Consider the following 25357-nt stretch of genomic DNA (forward strand, 5'->3'; position numbering starts at 1 on the left):
ATTGTGATGATACCTGGTGATACCAAGAAGACTGTGTTCGAGAAAATAGAGGAAACCTCTGGGTGCCGTGTAGGACGGGTACAAATTATCGACAACGAGCCAGATCGACGACGAGCTACTTTGGGCAAGAAAATGAAACATCGCGAAAGCACTATCAGAGTAAGGAATTTTAAACTGAGAACTGACGAACAATGGACGACGATACAGTTGAGGAAAGATCAAATGGAAGATCCAGACATCGGAGCAATACTACGGCTCAAGGAAGGTAACGGCGAGAGACCACCGTGGCAGGATATTGCGGACAGAGGGCTCGTTTTCAAAGCTCTCTGGGCTCAGTGGAATTCACTGGTGATTGAGAATGGATTGATAAAGCGCACGTGGGAAAGTGCGGATGGCAGGACAGTAACAACTCAGTTACTGGTACCAAGGAAGAAAGTCACCCAGGTATTGGAAGAAATTCACGGTGGTAAAACTGGAGCCCATCTTGGAGTAAACAAGACCTTGAGTAAGCTGAGAGACCGTTTTTACTGGGTGGATTATTGCGAAGATGTTAAGAAATGGTGTCAACGTTGTAAGATTTGCGCAGCTAGACAAAGACCAAGTACTCGATCTGGGGAAGAAATGGAACAGGATAGCGTTGGACTGTCGTTCGAAAGAATCGCTAGGAAGGAAAGATTATTGGACATTCATAAGGCCGTTAGAAGTAAGATTGCGCTAGCCAGTGACCGGATGAAAGCTCATTACGACCTCAGAGCTAATTCTACGGGATTTCAACAGGACGATAGGGTATGGTTGTATAACCCACAGCGCAAGAAAGGAAGGTCCCCAAAGTTAACTCCAGCATGGGAAGGTCCTTATACAGTCATCAAGAGGATAAATGATGTTGTGTACCGGATTCATCGCAGCCCTAGAAGTAAGATGAAAGTAGTTCATCTGGATCGATTGAAGAGATACCAGACAGGAAACCTTGATCGGGACGATCAAATTTGAGAGGGGGCAATGTCAAGAAAAATGGCGCATCCGCCAGAAATTAAAAATGTATTACTGGTTGCCTGCACAACCGCAACGTATCCGCCAGAAATTAAAAAGACTTTTCAGGCGCCATCTTTTAGTCAAGTCGAGAAGTAAGGGAATCAGACAATAGAATTGTCTGGTATGAAGAAGTACGCTTTCCGAGAATTGGGGAAATTTCGAGAAGCAGTCAATAGAGTATATAAGCCGGAGCCATCGACAACTGAGACAGTTTTTGGAATTTGAATATACCGCGTGGAAATTGAAAATCGGAAAATTTGGTGAAGGAATCTTATAAATAGTTAGTTTGTTGTGTGTTATAAGTTAGTAATTGTGTATAAAGTGAGAAAATAAATTCGTTAAGTATTTTATCGTGAGTTTAAATAGTGGACCCACGGAATCCGTAACAATATTAAATAATTTGAAACTATATTAGTCAAATAAAATTTTAGAAATGCAAACCTTGTGCGACAATTTTCTCCCTCAGAAAAAAGTACCTATATTCAACAGTCGAGAAAGTTGAATTGACTTAACTTAGGTAAATTTCCGTTAAAGTTTCCCAGGTAGAATAGTTTTGAACGAAACAGAAATCAAACTTCGCCTACGAAAATGTTTAACGTTGTAAAGTTGCGGACTTTCTTATATTACTTAGGTAGAAAATTTGTTAAAAGCTGGTTCTTATAAGTGATTTGATATAGGTTCGATACGTGCTGACATGATTTTATTTTGAATATACATAATAATACAGTTTGAAAATATTTTGTGTTTCTATAATATTCTATCTTTTAGGGTTGCTATTCAACGACCAGCTATATTTCATTATTGAATTATTTATTTATATAAAGCAGTTACGTGGACAAAAGATTCAATAAAAATCGTCATCAAAATATATTTGAACAGAAAAAATATTGCTTTTTGAGCACACAAAAAAACGTTTTTTTATTGAATTTGCAAATATTATATTTGCTTGTACTAAATCAGAATTTATTTTGTGATGCTCGTTTGTTGAGTTCAAAACAGATTGTTATTTTTGTAAAGGTTGGACATTTTTTGTTTCCATTAATTCGAAAAAAATGTTGTTTGAACGGCTTTGTATTATTGTAATAAATAAAAACTTTGAACTATGGACATTGGTTTTTTTATAAAATAATTGAATGCCACAAAAAATAATTAAACAGGGAGTGCTTTAAAAGCATCTTTTGTAGTTAGATTATACCATAAAATGAAAAAATAAAACGGCGTCAAAGACGGCGACAGATAGTCTTAATAAAAAAAATATTAAATTAACTTTATGTTAAGTAAAATTATTCTTAAATGGTGAACTTTAAAATTAGGGAAAAGTATTTTTTGGAAATAGACTTGTGAAACGTTCTATGCTCTGTAAATCTCTCTATAATTTATGTAAATTTTTTAATCCCCTAGACATCAAGTCTAGAGAATGGTCTCGCCAACACTATATCCTCGCCAGAACTGTCGTCTCTGAAGCCATTTTTCTCGATCATACGGTATTAGAACAGCAATCGGAAGTTATTGGGGCTAAGAACTATGGAAACTACAGTCTCCAACTTATTGTTCCTTTTGAAAAAGATACGACTAAAGAATGTCATTTAAAATAAGAAGAAAATGAATATGTAAAGACCAGAATGGATTAACACAAAATTCTAATATATTTAAAAAAAATAAATTGTGTGAATAAAACTATTTATAAATCATATTATATACTAAGAAATTTGAGCCAAAACAGACCAACAAAACTGAAAGGTAACCACATGTAACCCTTTAAAAGAAAACAAATGTTAACACCCTGCTTCCCACCAAAGTTTCAGTTGGCATACGGTCTCCGCTAAAACTCCCGCATAAAATAATCATTTTTAGGCAAGTTTCGGCAACATTTCGCGCAAATAAATAGAGAAATAATTTGTTATTTTGGTCGTGGGCGACGTCGAGTTTTGTTTTATTAAAACTCTTGAAAGTTCGTAATATATGCGAGTTGTTCTAGCGACCGCACAAGCCAGCTTATATTCTCGTTTGTTTTGAACTCATATCGAAATATCGTAATAGCAGGTCAAGAAGGGTTATTCTAGTAAATAAATATATGGTTTTGGGTATTTGCTTATTTTATAACCATTCATATATTTGTAGAAATTGTTTTAGGTTTATTGTAGTTTTCTTGAATGTTAACGTTGCTATATTAGAGGTATCATCATCGTAATTATCATAATTTTCAGTTTTTTCAACCATTTCCAATTATTGTGTAGCCCCCCTCACATATTTAAATACTGTCTTTGTAATTGGTCCCATTGTTGTCTATTGCTGGCTATGTGGGCCCAAGTTATCCCTGCTAATCTACTAATATTATTGTCCCATCTCAGGTTTGGTGTTCTTCTAGGTCTCTTAATTGCTCCTTGTGGGTACTATGCTGTAATTTTTGTCCGCCCTTCTTGCCAGGTGTCCTGCTCATTACCAATTGAGGGATTTAATTCTGTTGATGACATCGATTACCTTGGTCTTCGTATCCACTCTATTCTTTTGCGGTCTTTCTTAGCTATTCCCAGCATATTTCGTTCTATTGAGCGTTAAACGAGCTTTAGTTTTCTTATAATGTCCGTTTTAAGTGTCCATGTTACGCATATACACTGCTGGCAAAGGAACATTAGCAATAGGAGGTTTTCAATGCGATAAAAAAAGATGGTAAGGCTGCAAAATACACTGCAGTGCAACAGAGACGGATAAAGTGTCTTTTCCCTACCATCGTATAGGGGAAGTGATCATAGAAGTCATACGACGAGTGAGCATCTGCGAGAAGGGGCGCCGGGCGGGTCTTTAAGACGCTTGTGTGGGGGCTACCGCCTACTAATAGAATAACATCGAAAAAAATAGAAACAGGACGGACAGTGTTGCCAATCTATTAAATCGAAATTATGTTGGCTTATCCCAAATCCCAAATCTCCTAATCCCATTATCTTGCCTGCTTAATGAAATATTAAATAAAGTACGAAACAATTTTAAGAATGTTTTCTCTAGGCACATAACTTCTTTCTAAAACGAAATGTAACATGTAAAACTTTGAAATCATTTCTGAAATAGCAAGTGCAATTCTATAAAATGGCAATACTGTACGATCTTCCTAGCAGTCGCCCCGACACCGTCGGTCGGCGGCGGCGGTAACAAAGGAATTAAGCCGAAAAAACTTTATAAGAAGTAGCCGAACAGGATTGCCGGGTTTGTTAGATTATAATTCCATACGAGAACAAAATTCTCGGTAGATCTTCAACAAAAATCAAAAGTACAGAAACAAAATAAAATATAATATTTAAGTCCAAAATTAGCATTCCTATGTGTCGTAATAATAGATCACTCAAATAAAATACAAATATAATATAACAAGAATTAGAAATAGCTAGGTATAGTATTTGATATTAAAAAAAATATTGGATTAAATAATATTAATATCGAGATTAATATATTAATAAAACATATAAAACTGTAACAAGTAAAGTTAGCAGTCACGAATTAGTGTAGCAGTCACTTTTTACCTTTGTACAAATTTTTATCAGTGATATCTAAAATTAATTTCATTTCAATGGGAAAGCTGTAGCAACTCTCAACTCTTTTTTCATATTAATATTTTTTTTTGACAGGAAAATCACTAAAATATTTGTCAGAATTTAGGTTGTTTCTTAACTTAAATTTTGTTTTTTTTTGTTTACATTTTTTTGGGAAAAATATGGGTTCAACTTTAGTAGATGAATGAAACAAAATCTTTTCAAAAGATATCAACTTCTTCGGGTATGTCGCTAATACCGCGCCTAATAAGGAGTAATAAGGATTTTTAGGAATATCTTTGTAACTCTACAACTAGACAGAACGACGACCTGTATGTGTGTTATTACTAAATAAAATTTAATGAAACAATAATAAAGTCAGATTATACAGATTCCAACGCGGCAGTCGCTTAATTTTTAGTCAAATAAGTCAGCTTTTTAAAAGTGCTTCTATTGTAAAAACTAAGGACGCAGTTGAACATATCGTTAGATTTTTCTTTAAATGGGTAGATCGGTAGCTTACAGTTGAAACCGGTAGACCGCAATCTGTGATGAACTGACGGGAGACGGAATAGCGAATTGCGGAGGCGCGGGAAGGGAAATAAAATAATGGCGATAAATAAAGGGCAGGGGGATGGGCATCATGAGTGGATGGGATGTGGTGGAATTTCCAAAATTTGTTATCTTATTGGAGTTTGTCCAACTAGACAGTCGTAGTGGAAGTGGAAACGGGAAAGTTGTTATCCATCTCTGTTTAAGCATAGCACACATTGGTCAAATGTTGTCTTCTTTAGATAAATTGGCATTCTAGATTAAAGGTATATTTTAATGAAAAGAAACTATTATAAGAAACTCTAGTTTTGTATACCAAGCAACTGATAAGTAATCATATAAAATACGTGTACTGGATCTGTGTTTATGAAACAAATTCCGACAAAAAACATTTAAATGAACAGCAATATATATTTTATAAATAGCTACCTAAATGGAAGCGGGAGAGGATCCACGTGGACTTGACAAGTATATCACCGCAAAACACTCCGACCACTCATTTCATTGGCTACTTGCAAATTTCTCGAATTTTATTGATGGGACGCGTCGTCTAATTTTTTACAAGAAACATCGAGAGAATATCGTTTCACTCCTTATGGATACTCTGTAGCTACAGAATGGATAGACGTACTGTACTTTAATCCATAAGTGTCATAATCTTGAAATGTACGAATCATATTTTATAAGAAATTAAAAATTTAAAATTCCTGAAATAGCATCGAACACAGGTATAAAGTTATTCGCTATTCCGTAAATTTAAATACCGATATTTCAGTCTCTAAACTCTCCTCCGTATTCTTCTGCCGTAAATCCCCTTAAACTTAAGCTGGTACGGACATCAAAGAGACAGGCCCTCGCGATAAATTGACGACCTACATAAATATCCGGGAGGCAATTTAAGCTTAAAACCCGATTCTTAACAGCCGGCCATTAAATTTTATGGCTCGTCTCGATCTTCGGTTGTCGATAGTTCCATAAATCACCGCTGGATCGCTTAAATATTCAATATTAGCGTAGAATATAATAACTGTCAAGTCAAAATTGACAGGTCGAATGGAGGCTTAGATGCAGCTTTATTGAACAAAGGATGTCACTGTAAATACAGATTTTTTTTTGGAAAAATGTTCATATTTGTCCGTGGAAAATGAAACACTCTTTTAGTTGTTATTCTAGGTTTATAAATATATATTTATACACTCAAATGCAAAAAAACGCAAAAGAGAAATTTTTGGTCAAATTTAAAGTGTGATATTTTTGTTATTTTTAGCTCTTCATGAATTTTTTAGCAAGCTGTATCACCTTTTATTCGTAAACTCAGTTTTTTATAAATTTCAGTATTTGGCATATTATACAGGGTTAATCGAGAGGTTGTTTTTTTACCTTAAAGTTAAGGTTAAGTTAGTAAAGTTACCAAACCAAACACCCTGTGCAGTAATTTTGTATGTAAATTTTCTTAAAATATAATTTTAGCCACGACTCGTGAGCGTTTTGTTTTTTGATTCATGCCAATACATACTTTGGTTAATTTTTAAAAGCGAAATGAACTGATCACGATCAATTCGCATTTTTTTTCAAATATCATTACTTTTTGATGTAATTTTTTAATATGACGGGATGGTTTTAGTGACTATTGTCGTAACTAATGATATTAAGTAAAACATCTGTAATACTCAAGTATACAAATAGAAACAAAATGTAAAAAATACCCTAATACTTTGTATTGCCTCCCTTGGCTGCTATAACTGCCTTTATATGTCGTTTTATACTGTCATTGAGGCTGCATATATCATAATGTGCTATGTTTTCCCATTTTTCTTTAAGGACCAAGCGAAGTAGATTTAATGAAGCTGGTACCGGTTCGCGACCTCTAACCCTCCTCCCAAGCGTTCTCCAAACGTCGAACATGATGGGCAGTTCATAGTAGTATATAGTTCAAAATAATTACCGAAGCCGATAATTGAAAAAAAATCAATGTGTTGGTGGTAAGTTCATTTCGCTCTTAAAAATTAACCAAGATATGTATTGACATGATCCAGAAAACAAAATGCTCTGGAGACATTGTTCTGAGATTAAAGTTATATTTTAGAAAAATTTACACACGAAATTACTGCACAGGGTGTTTAAAAGTTAGGGTAAAAAACAGTAAGAACTCTGGTAGTAACTTTTTGTTGTTTGCTAACAGGTTACTATTGTATTAAATAATCTGTTAAAAAACGCCTTTTGCACGAATGCGGCACACGTTCAAGTACGTTTCCATTAAAATGGAAAAAATAATAAGAAAAAAGCTGAAAAAGCACGACAAGCGTTACTTCCGCCTAAAAGTGAATCCATTTACCAAAAGGAATATAAAAAATACCTTCAGTGCCTAGAAGACAAAAATATTGTAGCAGGAGATGTCGATGAAACTGTTCTCTTGTAAATTGAAAATCATCCAGATTATTAAAACAAAGTTATTCTTTTTTATTAATTTGCTTAACATGTATTTAAAATAGAGGTTGGTCCGAATTGTATTCCAGAAACTTCGGCAGCATATTCTGCAGATTAAAATAAGTAAGAAAGTTCGTATAAATGTATGTCTTAAAATGCTTAGTTTCGGAGATACAGGGTGTAGAAATTTAATTTTTATTTCGATTTTTTCCAAATAATGTAAGAAGTAATGTTAATATTTGGATGAAAATTGGTATCTGGGAGTTTTTGGACATGAAAAATTTGATTTTCATGTCAATATGACTCCTACTTGTAGAGGGCGCCACCTACATATGCTTTAACTGGTTCGAAGAGTAATAACTTTTCATCCATACCTGTATAAAACTACTGAGTAAAAAAATATATATTTACAACTTTTTTTACATAAAAAAGGTCTCTTGGTAAAAATCGCTATGAGTATTGGTTCTCGAGATATTTGAAATTGAAATTATCAATACCTGTCATCATTGACAAATTAAACATGTTGACCAAATAGTTATTAGACTGAAATCTTAAAATTGAAATCTTTTTGTGCCAAAAGCTCAACAGAAACTGTTTAATCTTCATTTTTTCGCAGAAAAATTTATGATTAATTTAAAAAAATAAAAATTTATTATTTTAGTCAAATAACTCTATTCAACGTGTGCTTATTTTTTGTCAATAATGACATGTATTGACTATTGCCATTTTAAATATCTTGAGAACGGTTGCTCGTAGCGATTTTTACCAAGAGACATTTTTTACGTAGAAAGTCATGGAAATGAATATTTTTTCAGTCAGTAGTTTTATACAGGTACCGTCGAAAAGTTATTGCTCTTCAAAACAGTTAAAACACATGTAGGTGGCGCCCTCTATAAACGAGAGTCATATTGACATCAAAATCAAATTTCTCATGTCAAAAAACTTCCACACACCAATTTTCATCCAAATATTGACGTTACTGCAGAAATTATCTGGAAAAAATAGAAATAAAAATGAAATTTCTACACCCTGTATTTCCGAAACTAAGCATATTAGGACATACATTTATACGAACTTTTTTACTTATTTTTATCTGGAGAATACGCTGGAGTTTCCGGAATATAGTTCGGACCACCCTGTATTTACGAGTTTAAGGATAATTTGTGTAATCCTCTATTTTAAATTTTGACTATGTTAATTTTACCAAAACAACAACAAAATAAAAAAAGACCTACTAATGCCCATGATGACAGTGCTGATCCAGACAGCAATAGGGCCCTATGGAACAACCCAGGCATCACTGTAGGTGATATCATGAGGAAATTGATGCATGCTGCTCCAGAACCATGACCTGCCAAGGTGACGTTGTTTGGATCACCACCAAACAGAGCTATATTCTGTTGAATCCAGTGTAGGGCAGCAATTTGGTCCATGAGACCATAGTTGGCCACTCGAGCCTTGAGATGAGGGGCAGGATTTGCGTTTAAAAAACCTGGAATAGTTGTTAATGAAGATTATTTAAAAAAATGTAAAATAAACCTTAATATTTTTATTTATTTTAGATTTCAAGATATTTTATTATAGTGGGTCAATTTTGGTGATTTTTTTAAACAATTTGTAGCTAAACCACACCCAACGACACGAAAAATGGGCTTAAAATTTTAATGTATCTTAAAGTTTAATATGTTTCGTTCTAGTGGGCCGATTTTGACGTTTTTTAAGCAGTTTGTAGCTAAATAATTTGACTTTTTTATGTCTATTTCTAAATTAACAATGGAAGTTTCCATGTGTCAATTATACAAGGTAAAACAAAATGTTGATATTTTGGTGAAACTTTGAGAGACCCTGTGGAATATATTAACAAAGCAAGTAATAAAAAGCGATTTTTCAATAAAATTGTAATCAAGATGGCTGGTGTCGCCATGGCAATTTTCTAGTGATAGTTAGTAGCTATTTTCAAAATCGACATTCGTTTATGGACTTTATTTATTTAAATTTATAACAAGAGAATTTTCTTGACAACCGTTCCTTTGAAAAACTACATTTCGCAGAGCTGTTAGTGTGGTATATGGAAAACCTATTAAGCAGAAACATGTCGTTGAAGAAAATGAATTTACCATAATTGTTTTTTTTTTTTGAAAATTCAATATATCTACGTAATGTAAAGTCAGAGAACTATTTCTTTATTTTTCACGATAAAATAATAAATACTTACTTATTAAACTATTGTAGGTAAATTAAATAAAAGTGAACTATTATAAATTTAAATGAAGTCCATAAACTAATGCAGGTTTTGAGAATGGCTATTAACTGCCACTAGCAAATTGACATGGCGACACCAGCCATCTTGATTTGCATTTTATTGGAAAATGGCATTATATTCAAAATCTGAGCCAGATAGGTATAGGAAACGTAGTTTGAAATAGCATTTAAATCTGCTTCGAATTATTTAAAAAAATACATAGTGTTGTATTTAAAATAATCAAGTTTTTATGTAAAATAAATATTTAAAACAGACTAGCAATTTTTGATACCCCTGTATACATTTAAGGAAGCAATAACATTTTTTAGTAAAGTTCATTCCTCTGGCTTCAAAGTCAGCACAAGAATTAACTCTGAATAGTAATGTACAGGGTGTTGACAAACTTTTTTATCATAGCATGCATATTTAAATATCTCAAAATCCAAAGCATTTAAACATATTAAACCCTTATAATAAATGCTTTATTTTATGCCCAAGAATTCAAAAATGAAATAAAATACCGGGTGTTCCATAAGAAAAAATATAACTTTGATATGATTCTTAGTTCTGACATATTCTGTACATTTGAAAATAATTTTAAATTATGCACATTGCCTCTCTACATATACCCATAAAGAAAATTGTTTCTACATCTTTCCTTTTTCGTATAATTAACCGAGGCGAATGAGGTGCGCCACCGAGGTGTATGATTTTAATGACAGTGACATTACAAAAATAATACACACTATTTCAGTTGACTACGATAATAATGACATATTTTTAATGCTAGTTGTATGTCGTCACATCGTTTTCCAAAAGTGAATATCTCTAAAAAGAAAGAAGCTATTAATATGAAGCAAAAATAAACTATCAATAAAATATAAACCTTTATGATATAGTGTTTTTTTTAAAGCTTTACTTATTTTTAACCATTCTACAAACTTATGCCAAAAGTGCAACATTTTGGTTTCTCTTGTGTACATTAATTTTCAAGGGTCTAAAATTTCAAATTATTTAGCTACAAATGCTTTAAAAATACTAAAACCAGTTTACGAGAACAACATATATGAACTTTAAGGTATAAGAAAATGTTATTGTCCGTTTTAGGTATTTCTCAGATAAGTTTTATGTGTTTGAAATTATAGCAAAGTTTCTTTTGTAGTTTCCCGCTAGAGCCCTAATATCAAACCACATAATCCTCTCTGACTGATTGACGTGATTTACATGTTTGTACACATTAGTTTCTAGCTTGATTGGTTCCGTTGGCATTTCGATAGCCGCTCCCCGTTATTAGACATTCCCCGTCAAAACTTCTAACTGACGAGAAATGGCAACGGACCGAAACACTGGCAGATAGAAAGGAGATGGAGCATCATCGACTTACCTAATATTCCTAATCTATAGTTTAACGTAATTACGACTAGATCGGCGTAGGAGGCCAGAACGCTCCCATCGTAGGGATTCCCAGAATTCCATTCGAACGACTCGCCGTGGATGTAGACTATCACAGGATGGCGGGCTTCACCTGAAACTGAAGAGAATTCGAATGAGATGGTGTGTCAGTTAAGAAAAACAATTGGATATATATTTTATAGTCCTATATCTTCTTTTTAAATTTGAATATAATTTTGTTGATTTTTTGTTTATACAAATTGTTGTAGGATCTACAACATACTATTATTAGAAACTATTATACTATCTATTATACCAGCAAAAATGTAGATACTGTACTGTAAGTACTACAAGCACAAATTAACGAGCTAAATACAACCAACAATAAAGTATAGTCTGTCCAACCACACTTGACAGTGATATATGTATCTGTCATTTTTTCAAAGTAGTTTACTTTATTTTACAAAGAAATACGTTGGTACAACTGGAACGCAGAGCGGGAAATTAATATATTTAAAATTTGACTGATAAGTAATTACTTCAAAATATTGTGAAAACAAATGTATAATACTAAAAAATATAATCGAGATATTTTATTAAAAAAAAGGTATGTGTTAATATAAAACAAACCAGAACAAAACACCACATACCAAAAAATATAAAAAAGAACTATTTCTTACATTCAAGCTTCAAGAAACTTCCCGCATTTATTATTACATTTATCAATATAACTTTTGTACAAATACAAATTTGTAATAGGTATTCCACCGGAATAAATAAAACAACATGAATAAAGCAAACTATTTTATTAATAATAACACTTATCAAGTTTGTATACCTTAAAGGTTGATTAATTAAGTTTAATCTTAATTTTTTGAAACTGCAGTACCTTTTAACATTATTTTTCTGTAGTACTAAAATCCATTATTTACCTATCGTGTGATGTCGATATTTCACAGCTGCTCCAGTAGTATGTTTAGTACTATCCGTGTAGTGTGTAGTATATACGAGATGCACTTATCTACGACGAGATGGCATACAAACTTTATTGATGGTAAATTTATTGGTGAATAAGACTTTCTGCCTGGGCAACGAGTATTAATTAGAAACTGTGATCTGGGTCTACAGTTAATTTTCCTTCCACTTGACTTCAAAAGACACAAAACACACGTAATAACACGAATCAAAATGCATCATCTTCCAAAACGCAGATATTTGACATAAGTTGACACAAAATTATAACCTATATTTTGGCAAGGCTTTGCAAGCCTCAAAAATCTAAAGGTTCATACGCCTCGACGTCCGTTTGTCGTTCATCGTTCCGTCAAACCAATAAAATTGAAATATGATCTGTCATTTTTGAAATAAACCAATAAAACTGGTTAAAAACAACAAGCGAGGACGTATGACGGATTTATATTTAAACCCATCCATGGTTAACTTAAAAAATATTAGAAACTTTTTTTAGTAAAATAAATAGAATGGTATGGGACGTCATCTGCTTTTCTTCTGTCATCGTCTGTCGAAATCTTACTTGAGAAAAAAAAAACAGAGTATAGGTCTCAAAATGAATTTAACAAAAACTAATATAAAACGAACTAGTAGCCAGAAAATACATTCTAATAAATATCACAACAGTTGAAGTGTCAATAAAAAAGCTAAATATGAGATAAACATCAGAGTCGTTGATATTTATGGGAACGGTCGATTATTAGGTAATATATACAAGGTACCTCAAAAAGTTAAATAAAAAAGTTATACGGTTTTTAAATGTCTATTAGCTGGTAGTAAATGTAAGTATACAGGGTCAGTCATAAAGTAGTGACACATCATTTTTTTTAACTTCAACCCCCTGTATATTATTACATTTTTCAATTTTTCCTTCAATTTTAAGCAATAATCGTCATACACATAATGTAACTAAATTCAACCAATTCCGAATTATGAAGTTTTGATTTTGGAATATTAAACGAAAATTTTGTAATTTCCTGATTTGATTTAATCTTATTTTAGACATCTATGAATGCTAACTTGAGAACTAATGTCAAATATTATAAAATATTACAGTTTCCGCGAAATTTCATAGTTAAATCAAACCTAACGCATCGAAATTAGTTAAATTGAATTGCTTAAGTGGCATATTCAAAAGTCAGTAACTCGGAAACGGTTGGTTTGAGGTACATTATGTGTGTATTACGATTTTTGCTTAGAATTGAAAGAAGAATTGAAATATGGAATAATAATACCAGGGGGTTCTTTTAAAATAAAATGAAACTCTGATGTGCCACGACTTTATGACCGATCCTGTACACTTAATATATTACTCGCCAATATACAGGGTGGTCCGAACTGTATTCCGGAAACTTCGGCAGCATATTCTGCGCATAAAAATAAGCAGAAAAAGTTCGTATAAATGTATGTCTGAAAATACTTAGTTTCGGAGATACAGGGTGTAGAAGATTCATTTTTATTTCGATTTTTGCTAGATAATTTCTGAAGAAACGTCAATATCAGGATGAAAATTGGTGTCTGGGAGTTTTGTGGCACGAGAAATTTGATTTTGATGTCGAAATGACCTATTTGTAGAGGGCGCCACCTACATGCGTTTTGACTGTTTTGAAGAGTAATAACTTTTCGACGGTACCTGTATAAAACTACTGACTAAAAATATATAAATTTCCATGACTTTTTACGTAAAAAATGTCTCTTGGTAAAAATCGCTACGAGCAACCGTTCTCAAGGCATTTAAATTGGAAATAGTCAATACATGTCATTATTGACAAAAAATAAGCACACCTTTTGAATAGATTTATTTGACTGAAATAATAAATTTTTATTTTTTTAAATTAATCTTAAATTTTTCTGCGAAAAAATGATGATTAAACAGTTTCTGTTGAACATTTGGCACAAAAAGATTTCAAATTTAAGATTTCAGTCTAATAACTATTTGGTCAACATTGTCAACATGTTTAATTTGTCAATCATGACAGGTATTGATAATTTCAATTTCAAATATCTCGAGAACCATTACTCGTAGCGATTTTTACCAAGAGACGTTTTTTATGTTGAAACAGTTGTAAATGTGTATTTTTTTGTACTCAGTAGTTTTATACAGATATGGATGAAAAGTTATTACTCTTCAAACCAGTTAAAGCATATGTAGGTGGCGCCCTCTACAAGTAGGAGCCATATTGACATGAAAATCAAATTTCTCATTGCCAAAAACTCCCAGACACCAATTTTCATTCAAATATTGGCGTTACTTCTTAAATTATTTGGAAAAAATGTGGAAATAAAAATGAAATTTTTACACTCTCTATCTCCGAACTAAGCATTTTAGGACATACATTTATACGAAATATTTTACTTACTTTAATCTGCAGAATATGCTGCCTGGAATACAGTTCGGACCACCCTGTATATTTAAAAACCCTGTAACTTTCATATTTAACTTTTTACGATACCTCGTATATTTTACCTAATAATCAACCATTCCCATACATATCAGCGACCAGAAATCAACCAAAGAATTAAATTAGAATGGAGGTCATATGGAAAAAACTCAATCATATTTAAATGAACAATGCCATTTTACCTAAAGAAGAAAATATTCGACCAATGTGTACCACCAGTCATAACCTATAGGTACGTGCGTAACCTGCTCACTTAAACCAGACATTATAAAGACAAACTAAAGGCACAAAAATAACATCAAAACCTAATGATAATTGAAAAAATTGCAAATTCTTGGTGGCAAGTTCATTTCGCTCTTAAAAATTAACCAAGGCATGTGTTGACATGAGACAAAAAACAAAATTCTATATGGTTCTGACAGAAAAATAACGTTTTAGAAAAAAAATTCTTACAAAATTATTGCTCAGAATTATTTATTGTTAAGCTCCATTCAGAACTTTGCAATTAGTGGAATAAATTAGAGGTTTCAATTATTACACTTTATACATTTTAGTTTACGATCATTCACAAAGTCTAAAAAACACAATAAAATTAATAGAATATCCTAGCAACAGCTTGCGGTAATCGGTTGTATCCATAAGAAAGCCTAATATTTAATTTATAAAACAATAAACTTTTGATTTCTAACCACATTTTTCTCTTGGCAGATGATAATCAAAGGCCAAAATGACATTCCTCGCAAATTTTGAAGTATAATTAGTGGAAAAGTTAAAAGTTGTAAGTAACATTCCTACCACTAATTTTGATGTTCTGAGATGCTTACATTCAAATTAGAGAACAAACTTCTACGCTAATTGAAACCACTAATTGCGTGGTTCTGAATGAAGCTTTAGGGCGAAAACAACCATTCTATAAACCCTGTATAATAAATCCCAACACTAAAATTTATACAAAACTGAGTTTAGGAACTAAATTTGATATAACTATATTTCTACAATTTGCCGAAAAAATAATGAAAATAGGGCTAAAAATAAAAATGAACATATTATACAACACACACACGTTTTTTTTACATCTAAGTGAATATTTATTACAGACTATAAAGTACAAAAATCATTAAAACAAAATGTTTCATTTATTTTCATTTATCCGTCCCGACCGTACTCTTATCTGAAAACCATTAAAACTAAACGAAATACAATTTAAAATGCCACGGTATGCGATCGATTTGGCCTCGAACTAGACGCGAACGAACCGACAAGACGAATTAAAATCGATACAGAAAAGTAGAATTAAAGCTCCTTAAAACGGAGATATCGCCGACAATATTCGATAAGATATGCCACCGCTTAAATTGTCTTTGGTTTTCTGTTTGTTTTTTAAGAGTCTGAAATCGTATTACTAGAAACCCAAATAAAGGAAAAAGTCCCAGATGACGATCGTTATAGTTTGGTTGTTTAACAAAAATATTTAGAGAAAACAATATTTTTATTTAAATTGAAACAGTGTATAGTAAATATAAAAAGTGTAGTAGTATTAATATGGATTTTGGACAACTAATAATCTCAAAAGATGTATATGTTACGCACAATACTCGAGTTCGGGTAATGCCCGAAAAAAATGCACAGAACTAGTTTTGAGCAAAAAATATTTCCCAAACCCGAAATTGCACATTTAAACAGGTATTGCGCATTACAAAATAGTCAAAACTAGTATTGTGCATTTTGAATTGCGCAAAACTAGTTTAGTGCATTTCAAAATGTCCAATACTAGTTTTGCTTGTCCTATTTGATCATTAACGCCTTAACACAAAGGATGGATTGTTTATGAATGTGTTTGATTCAAATATGATTAAACTGACAATAAAATACTTAAAAACATAAAATTTTATTCATAAATATTTTATAAATGGATAAATAAATACATAATAATATAGGTACCTATATGAATATTTATACAGTAGCATTATATTATTTATTTGAACAGGAACTTCAATGGTGGCATTGAGAGTTGCAAATAACATTTTTTTTTCTACAAGAAGACGCTCTATTAATACATTTTTTATACACATGCATGAAATAAAACCTTGTGTAGATCCGGATATATCGGAAGATGCAGTTCTAAGTGATATTTCCGTTTTATCGCCAACAAAATACAGTATGACATCGGAATCTCCTTGGCGCTTCTTGATCAATTTTTCCACACCATCCACAGTTATTATATCAAAACGCTTTATCCTTCTATATTGTTTCGCACACAAAGGTTTTAAATCAGTTTTAAGAAAATTTGCCTCCTTAACTTCGGTCAATATCGTTAGGTATTGGTTTTTCGACATAAGGTTATGTTTCTGTGTTTTAGCCATCATCAATCGACTTACTTGAATTTCGAACTCGGCTTCCATTTTTCTTACATTTTTATATTTTATTTTACCAAGTATTGCGCATTTCCACCCACAACAAAATCAAAATAAGAATCCTTTAAAACCTAAACAAACTGCTAACTCTACTTTTTGCAGGTTTATTTAAAGAAAACGAGCAAAACTAGTATTGGTCATTTTGAAATGCACCAAACTAGTTTTGCACAATTTAAAATGCACAATACTAGTTTTTGCTATTTTAAATGTACAATTTCGGGCTTGGGAAATATTTTTTGCTCAAACCTAGTTCTGTGTATTTTTTTCGGGTATTACCCGATTCGAGTATTGTGCGTAACATATATAACTCATATAACATCATACAGTCTCAGGGTCTTGACGACAGTCTCTTGAGTAGTCAGTATATGTGTGAACACAAGTATATTCAGAACACAAGTTAGACCTTTTGAAGATATCAAAATATTTACTGTGTTATTTTTATTTTTAGAATTTTCGCAAATTACATATACTTCTTAACACTTTTAGAATAATTAAATAAAAAAATTTTCGTTTTTTTTTTATTTTTTACGATATTCTCCGATGGTGACAGCACCGGCGGAGAATGCACCAACCCTATTGTATAGAACAAATGTTTAAGCAACTAATTGATTCAAAAATAATATTATTGTGAGCTTTCTCCAGAATAAAAGCTGGTATAATCAAAACTTTACAAATTAATTTTAACTCCTTTTTCGATAGCAACGGATGTTTAAACTCGTCTCTATTTTATATCAATTTCTAAGGACTTTGCTTTATCTCTGCCTGGGCTCTAGTATATAGCGCACTTGGGTTTTTATCGTTGTCATTGAACATAGCTGGTTCCGTATAATGAAAAGCTCGTAACAAATTTATATGGTCGTTTTTAGATATCTCCTGTTCGCTGTATTTACGTACAAAGGAAATTTCATTTTATAACAAAGGAAAGTTTTTATTTTTGAATTCTCTTTTATGATAAAAATGACTTAAAAATACGTTTTGATATATCGGGAATTTTGAGATCGCAAAGTTTTATTTCCGCAAATGTTGTTAAAATGACGTTTCAATATCAAAATGGTGTGTTATAAGGGTGTCCCATTATTCCTTGTACATAGAACTACTAGAGAAATTTTAGTCACGTCAATTTTAGTCGCTTGATACAGATTTACCCACTTTTACATATTTACTTTTGATCAAAATATTTTATGGAACAAAAATAAATTAATTTTAAATATATCAACAGTTATTATTTAGGTTAATAAAACTCACCTTCTTAACAGCACTTAAGATACATAAAGGACCATTATTATCGCTTTCCCGTTCAAAATATTCTAATAAAGTTGAGATGAGTTTTTTACGTCTATTACGCTAACTTGCACACTTCGCACTAAAAAGGTTCTAAAAAGAATAATGTTTGACTGCAAGATCTGTTTTTTGTCTGAAAAATTTTTAAGCTTAAAATATCACAACACAATTCATTTAAGCCAAAAACTCGTAATACAAAACTAAAATGTCAAAACAAATGACAAAGCAGACAAAGTCACGAAATAAATAAATAAATAAAATACAATAACAGTGGAACAGCCATTCGACGACCGGTTTCGGAGATTTATCTACATCGTCAGGCCGACTTTGCTGTAATCCTCAATCTGACAAAACGAAAAGCAGAGAATAGCATTTGAGTACAAAACGTACTACTATGGATAGTGCTAGACGCTCTCTCCATCTAGCGGTAGCTGTGACAATCACAGATCGTACCGCCAAAATTAAAACCAGCGGCCTACTGAACATGTTTGCTTCATCCACGTTACCGTAGATGGAGCTGAAAGTTTTGGTAGGGTATATATAAACAAACAAAATACTAGAAACGGAAAAAGGGGCCAAAAAAACCCTACATATATGCTTATTCTCTGCATTAAGTTCATCAGACTGAAGGGAAGAGCCATTCGACGACCGGTTTCGGAGATTTATCTTCTTTTTTTATATTTTTAGATCTGTGATTGTCACAGCAACCGCTAGATGGAGAGAGCGTCTAGCACTATCAATAGTAGTACGTTTTGTACTCAAATGCTATTCTCTGCTTTTTGTTTTATCAGATTAAGGGTTACAGCAAAGTCGGCCTGACGATGGAGATAAATCTCCGAAACCTGAACTGAATTTAAATATTTCACCCTCGATGACGTAACTAGAACTTTAACTGATATCGAATATATGTATTTATCAAATCAAAATAAGTTCATTGAACATAATTTACATCTATACAAAAATTCCTCGTTTGTCCGTTAGAGATATTTCTATTAAAATGTATGTAGGAGTGGGGGGTAGATTTCACCATTACCTTAGTTTTTCTTGATTTTTGTAACTATCAAATGTTAAAGCACTTAGAAAAACATAGGCACCCCCATGAGGTCTCACAACTTTTTGTTATGGAAGAACTGTGTCGCAGGATTTTTTTTTCATTTTATGTGTTTGATGGGACTTTATTTACATTAAAAATAAAACAGTAGTTTCAAAGGACACTCTAATGACTTTTTTCTTATTGAAGTTAGTCGCCAAAGGCTACGAGCCACTCCCCTGCGGAAGATTAACCGCAGTATCCGTTTCGTTTGATTTTTTCTCACTTTTTTTTCTTTTTTTCGCTATTCGTCGAACGTCGAAATTTAAAAACGGTTCTCGTCGGGCCTTAATTGACAGCCTCGAAGCCCGAAAGTGTTTAAAGGGATCGGCCAGTGTTACAGCTCTTTCCCTCGTCAATATTTGCAAATTGAATATTGATTATCGTTTGGAAACCAGACGTCCATTTCTAGAAATAAAAAGAAAAGAGACGCTGCAGACAAAATCCATCATTTGTCAGTGAAAAAATGTATACTCTATAATATTTTGCACAGTTTGCTTCAAAAATATTAGGTTCTTTTTATATAGGGTGTTTCAAAAAACTCTAAAAAAATATAAGATTTTTTTTATATCAACATAGGTCTGATTCTGCTTTGTTTCGTATAGACACGAGATTAAAATCTTATTTTTTTGACTTATTATAATTTTCTTCCTAGTGCTTTTAGCGATGCGAATAAAATGTTGAGGGCAAAAGTTACTATAAGTGATACATGTTTTAACATCATGTTTTAACATCCGTTCCTGTTGTCCGTGTAGAGGTACCCGTTGGACATCATAAACCCTCGTTGAAGTAATGTTCAGATTTAATTAGTCCATCTTTATTACCTTTATTAACTCCTACACGTTGTGCTAGTCCTTGTTCTATAATTGAGGCTCTTTTCTAAAACAACCAATATTATTTAGGGTTTTTATGTTCGCCTTTTGAAGTCCTACACGTGCCTGTACATTTGCTGACGGACTTCAGTGACAGTACACCGAGCTGCTGTACCCTGCTGTAGCCACCCCATAGCTCGACACCATAGCTCAGCCGGAGGAACCTTTGAGTAGTTTCGGGTATATACAGACATCGAGTAAGACTGTACAATTTTAGTTTAGGTTTATATTAGCTATTTGTATTCCGCCCTTAGAGTATACTTAGTTTAAGTTAAGGGGGATGACGTCTTAGATTTAGTATAGCTTAGACCATTTTCATTTTTTATTTATTCTTATCGATTTAAACTTTACTTCATTTCACATACATTTCATCATTCTCTTTACACATTTAACCTTTTTGATATTTCAATAAATTGCTTAAATATTTTTAGTAGTATTATTTGCAGTCTGGTCTCATAGTTAAGTTAGAGTCACTTAAGTTCAAGTAATTATAGATATATTTGGAGTTCATGGTAGTAACCTCTAACTCAACAGTTCGAGGTTAGTGTTGAAGTCTACTTAATAGTAACCTCTTTTATGCCGAGTTCATAGAGTATAATCTCGTGGCGCCCTTTTATTAAGATCTTTGAACCCCGACCACCCGGCTGTTAAAATTAAAAGCTAGTGGCCTCTATGCAACTCATCCAGATTAAGTAAAATTTGTGTTTTATTGAACTTCAAATTAGAAAAGGACGCGGCAAATTTGGTAATCCAAATATTGTCTTTTTGGGACTAGTACATCTAATATAAGAATATTCTTTTTATAAAACACATTAACAAAACATAAATTGAGAATTATTAAAATAATTTGAAAGCCCACGATTTATTGAGGGTCCTTTTTGATATTTAATGTCAATTTTTTGTCATCTGTCGTAAATATAATTAAATCAAACGTCTTCTTAGGAAAAGTGGAAAAAGTTAGTTAATTTTCCAGCTTCGAACAGACTATAAATAAGGTATTTTTATCTTGTCTCATTGGACATTTAAGAAATTTTTGGAATTCATTAAGCAGGTTCTAAGACACAGAATTTGCGTTAATTAAAAATGAAGAACAGTCAGACGAAGAAAAAATTTGGAGCCCTATAAATGTATATTAATTATAAGCTGTTACAGAAGCATTTTATTAACTTACCTTTAAAATATATCAAATACAGAGTCCCTGACTTTACGCGGCATATTTAGACTTTAGGTTTTGCTTATACAATCATCATCATCAACATTCTGAGCTTATTCAACCATTTCCAATTATGGTGTAACCTCCCTCACATATTTACATACTCTCTTTGTAGTTGGGTCAATTGTTGTCTATTGTTGGCTATGCGGGCCGAAGTTATCTCTGCTAACCCAACTAGCATTTATAGTGGCAGATACGTAACTGCTACTATCAAAGCCACTACAAAGTGGGCGGTGACCATCGGTGGCTACGTCGTATATTCGTAGCTGCTAGGTAACTGCGACCAAAATGGGGAAAGATTTTGAGTAGCCGGGTAGTGTCTTGGGTAGTTTTTGCCACTAAAAGAGTTACTATGATGTGTTACTATAAAGTAGCCTACTGGTGAATGCGACTTATCCGTTACGAAGCCGCCTAGTCGCGGGTTCGTGGCAGCCAAGTGTTATCCACCGACATGTGGAAGTTTCGTTAAACTGTTGAACTTTATTCGCAGCGACCTCTTCATGCAATTTCACATTTCATAAAAATAAATGTCATGATGGAAAATAATTATGGAAGCCATTACTATTTTTTCGTTATTTGTTATTTATCGTGCGATTTTAATGCCTTTTTTAGGTAAATTCCAGAACGCAATCAACTTTACTGAATAAAATAGTGGGTTTATATAACAAAATTTTCGAGCGCCCCTCAAAATATTTCAAATTATTATATTGTAGTATAGAAACTCATGTTTGTAATTAAAAAATAATAATAATTTGCTTGAAACCGGGGTCAAACTTTAAAATATTTTTTTTTAAATAAAAATAAAAAAAATATATAGTATACAGGTCAAAGAAACGAAACAAAAAAAACTTGAAATTATAACAAAAGAGAAATAACAAAATAACTAAGGAAAAAAGCTTTAATCTTGGTATATTTAGCTTAAAAACGCATAATGTTTGAGCCATTTGGTTGTTCGTCTAAAAATTCATGAAAAACATATGGCCGTTTAATCTGAAAAATACTTTATAGTTCCATATACTTCTACAAAGTACCGGGAACAATAACATAATAGGCCAACCCTACCCGTTTGGACCTTTAAAATCTTCGGATTGATAAAGTGACAATTGTAGCTATCCAAAGGCGACTTTATAGAAACAATAACTTTTTTGGAACTACATGGTTAACGATTCTTTGGAACCATAAAGTGATTTTTTCCAAGAAAGTTCCCTGCGCCACCAAATTGCCACTTAATTGGAGCGTTATGCTACACCAATCGCGGCGGTGGCGACTATACATTCCATTGGTGCCACTATAACGTTCCGCCTTGTCCTTTGAAGTTATTTTTTACTTATTGTGCATTTTTTATTATTAGTGTTTCTATATTATTCAGAGCTACATGAGGTATAGAGTATTTTAATGCCCACTCTTTCAGCTCTTGTTTTATATTGTTGTTGGTTTTCAAATTAGTTCTCCTCCGAGATTCAGTTTCAGATACAGCTTCGAAAATTTCTCAGTAACTACCTGATTTATGATGTTCATCAGTAGGATTATAGAAAGATGTAGTTTTTGTTTCTGATATTAATGCATCGGCTCGCAGTGATCCCTTTTGTTTAATTCTTCGGTAGAAAGTACTAGAATATCTAAATTTCTTTTTATTCACCTTAGGGATTTTACAAAATTTTAATATAGCTTAAAAGCAAGTAAAAGAAAACACTAAAACAGAGCAGAACACGATGCAATCTGAGGCAATTACATTTATTAGGGTATATTAAGTTACGATCACTATAAATTAGCCATTTTTGACCCCCGTGACTTTTTAGTGGCAATGGATGAGCGACAGCTACTTTATAGTGACCTAGGAGGGTAGCAGTAACCATTTTGCTACTTTCAATGCTACTATAAATTCGAAGTAACTAGGTGTCTTTAAACTAACTTAGGTAGGTAGGCACTAACCGTTCACTCTCGAAATATACTTCAAAGTGACTATTCTTTATAGAGTAACATTTTAAGCAGAGTGGACTTAGGAACTATACTTTAGGGGCAGTGACATTTTAAAAAGGACTGGGAACTATATTTGCTAGTTGGGAATTTCCTAATACCAGTGTCCCATCTCAGATTTGGTCTTCCTTCCTCGTGAGTACCATGCTGTAATAGTTATGGGTGTCCTACCCATTGCCACTTGAGGGATTTGATTCTGTGGATGGCATCAATTACCTGGCTCATTTGTCGTATCTACTCTATTCTTTTACGGTCTTTCTTGGTTATTTCCAGCATATTTCGTTCCGCTTATAGAATTTATCCAAAAAAAAACCGCGTCGGCGATGGCTATGAAATGAAGAATTATATGGGGAATATCGCCGATCGTCATTTCCAAGCCAACTGACAGCTTCCAATGCAGGTAAGTAATGAAACAAATCGTTTATTGTACTTCTAGTTGGCAAGAAGTCCCATTACTCAATATGAACCATCGGTCGTTTATTTAAACATTAAATAGAAATAATATAAATCCCTACAAAATAGTTCAAAATTAATTTCTCTGAATACCATTCCGCAATTTTACTTAAAGACGAAATGCCTTTTTTACGAGACTTTGTAGCAATTCTTAGTCAGTCTCTTACAAAATCCGGCCCAGGAATCATGGCTGCGATGTTCCGGCTTCTGAAACGGCTTCGCGGAAAAGTTTAACGTCTCGTTTTGTCGAAGGAAATTTCTTTAGAGAAGTGTTAAGAAGCGTAAAGAAAATTGTTTTCTTTTATTTGGCCAACGTTTCCACCAGAATATTAGTATCTTTTGTTAAGACTTAGTTTAAGTTTTCGTTTAACGAGAAATTCAGTACGAATGGGTGGGTCGTTTCGATATCAAAATGTCAGATGTTTTTCGAATTTATGTCTTGAAAGTGCTACGGAAGTGTAATTGAAAATGGAGGATTTAAAAGTATTTGGGAACGACAGGCTACTATATTCTGACAAAGTTTGAGGAAATGAAATTTATTTTAACTTCAAAACCAATGGAGGGTAAGAAATAATTACCGAGACTAGAGCAATTAGAGTAATATGAACAGAGAATTGAAAAGAATTGTATCATTTTCTCTGTTCACATTAACTTTACATTATCTATTTATTTTAACGCCCTCATTAATTATGTTGTAACTTGTGACTTGTTTAATTAATTTTAAATTATTAGCATCTATACAATATTTTTTTATATTTTTTAGATAAAATTTTTTACTTTTATTTTTTTATACTGTGGCATTAAAAAATACATACTCGTACAATCCTATATGTTCACCATTCTACCATACACCTTTATTTTTAACAGCGATATCAACAGATCAACCCCGGTCGATAACTGATCAATTTTCACTATCACAGCGCTCCATGCTTCTCCCAATCATATATACCACATCCTCATACACTAGCAATAAGTTAATCCATTTTCTTTTCTACTAAAATAATCCTAGGAATATTCCTAGGAATATAATATATTATTTTTAAAATTATTATTATATATAATAATAATATTCCTAGGAATATTCCTAGAAATAATTCTAGAAATAATTTATAGGTATAGCAAAACAACGTTTGCCGGGTCAGCTAGTTATTTTATAAAGTAACGAAGGAGAATAATCATTACACTCAGCTACATTCCTAAGGGATTTTTTTATCTTTCTTAAATTTTCTAAATAGAAAACTAATTAGTCTATGAACTAAGAAATTTAAACAATCCATTTGGCAACACTGTGATATAACTTAGGTTAGGAATACTTCTGTGTATAGTGGTCTTTTATATAGATATCAAATTACAGTGTGTTATTAGTATTGTAGCGTTTTTTATAAACATTACCACTGCGAAAGGCAGCTTTTCGTTGGTAGAGCAGTCGTGGATAAGGTATTTCACTGGAAAGAACTAATTAACAATAATAACTC

The 25357-nt window shown here is 32.5% G+C and overlaps 1 protein-coding gene across 1 annotated transcript in view; it reads right to left on the bottom strand.

The window, feature by feature from the left end:
• LOC115886805 (neuroligin-4, X-linked-like) overlaps window positions 1-25357 on the bottom strand; it is a 296223-nt gene that overhangs the window by 31500 nt on the left and 239366 nt on the right. The window contains exons 3-4 of the mRNA XM_030906097.1: window positions 11162-11308; window positions 8771-9027 (exon numbers count right to left, since the gene is read on the bottom strand). Of these exons, the coding sequence (XP_030761957.1) occupies window positions 8771-9027; window positions 11162-11308 (404 nt within the window). The remainder of the gene's footprint in view (window positions 1-8770; window positions 9028-11161; window positions 11309-25357) is intronic.

The sequence above is a fragment of the Sitophilus oryzae genome, unplaced genomic scaffold, assembly GCF_002938485.1.
Source record: "Sitophilus oryzae breed Bouriz unplaced genomic scaffold, Soryzae_2.0 scaffold_497_pilon_pilon, whole genome shotgun sequence".
In the NCBI taxonomy this organism is placed as follows: domain Eukaryota; kingdom Metazoa; phylum Arthropoda; class Insecta; order Coleoptera; family Curculionidae; genus Sitophilus; species Sitophilus oryzae.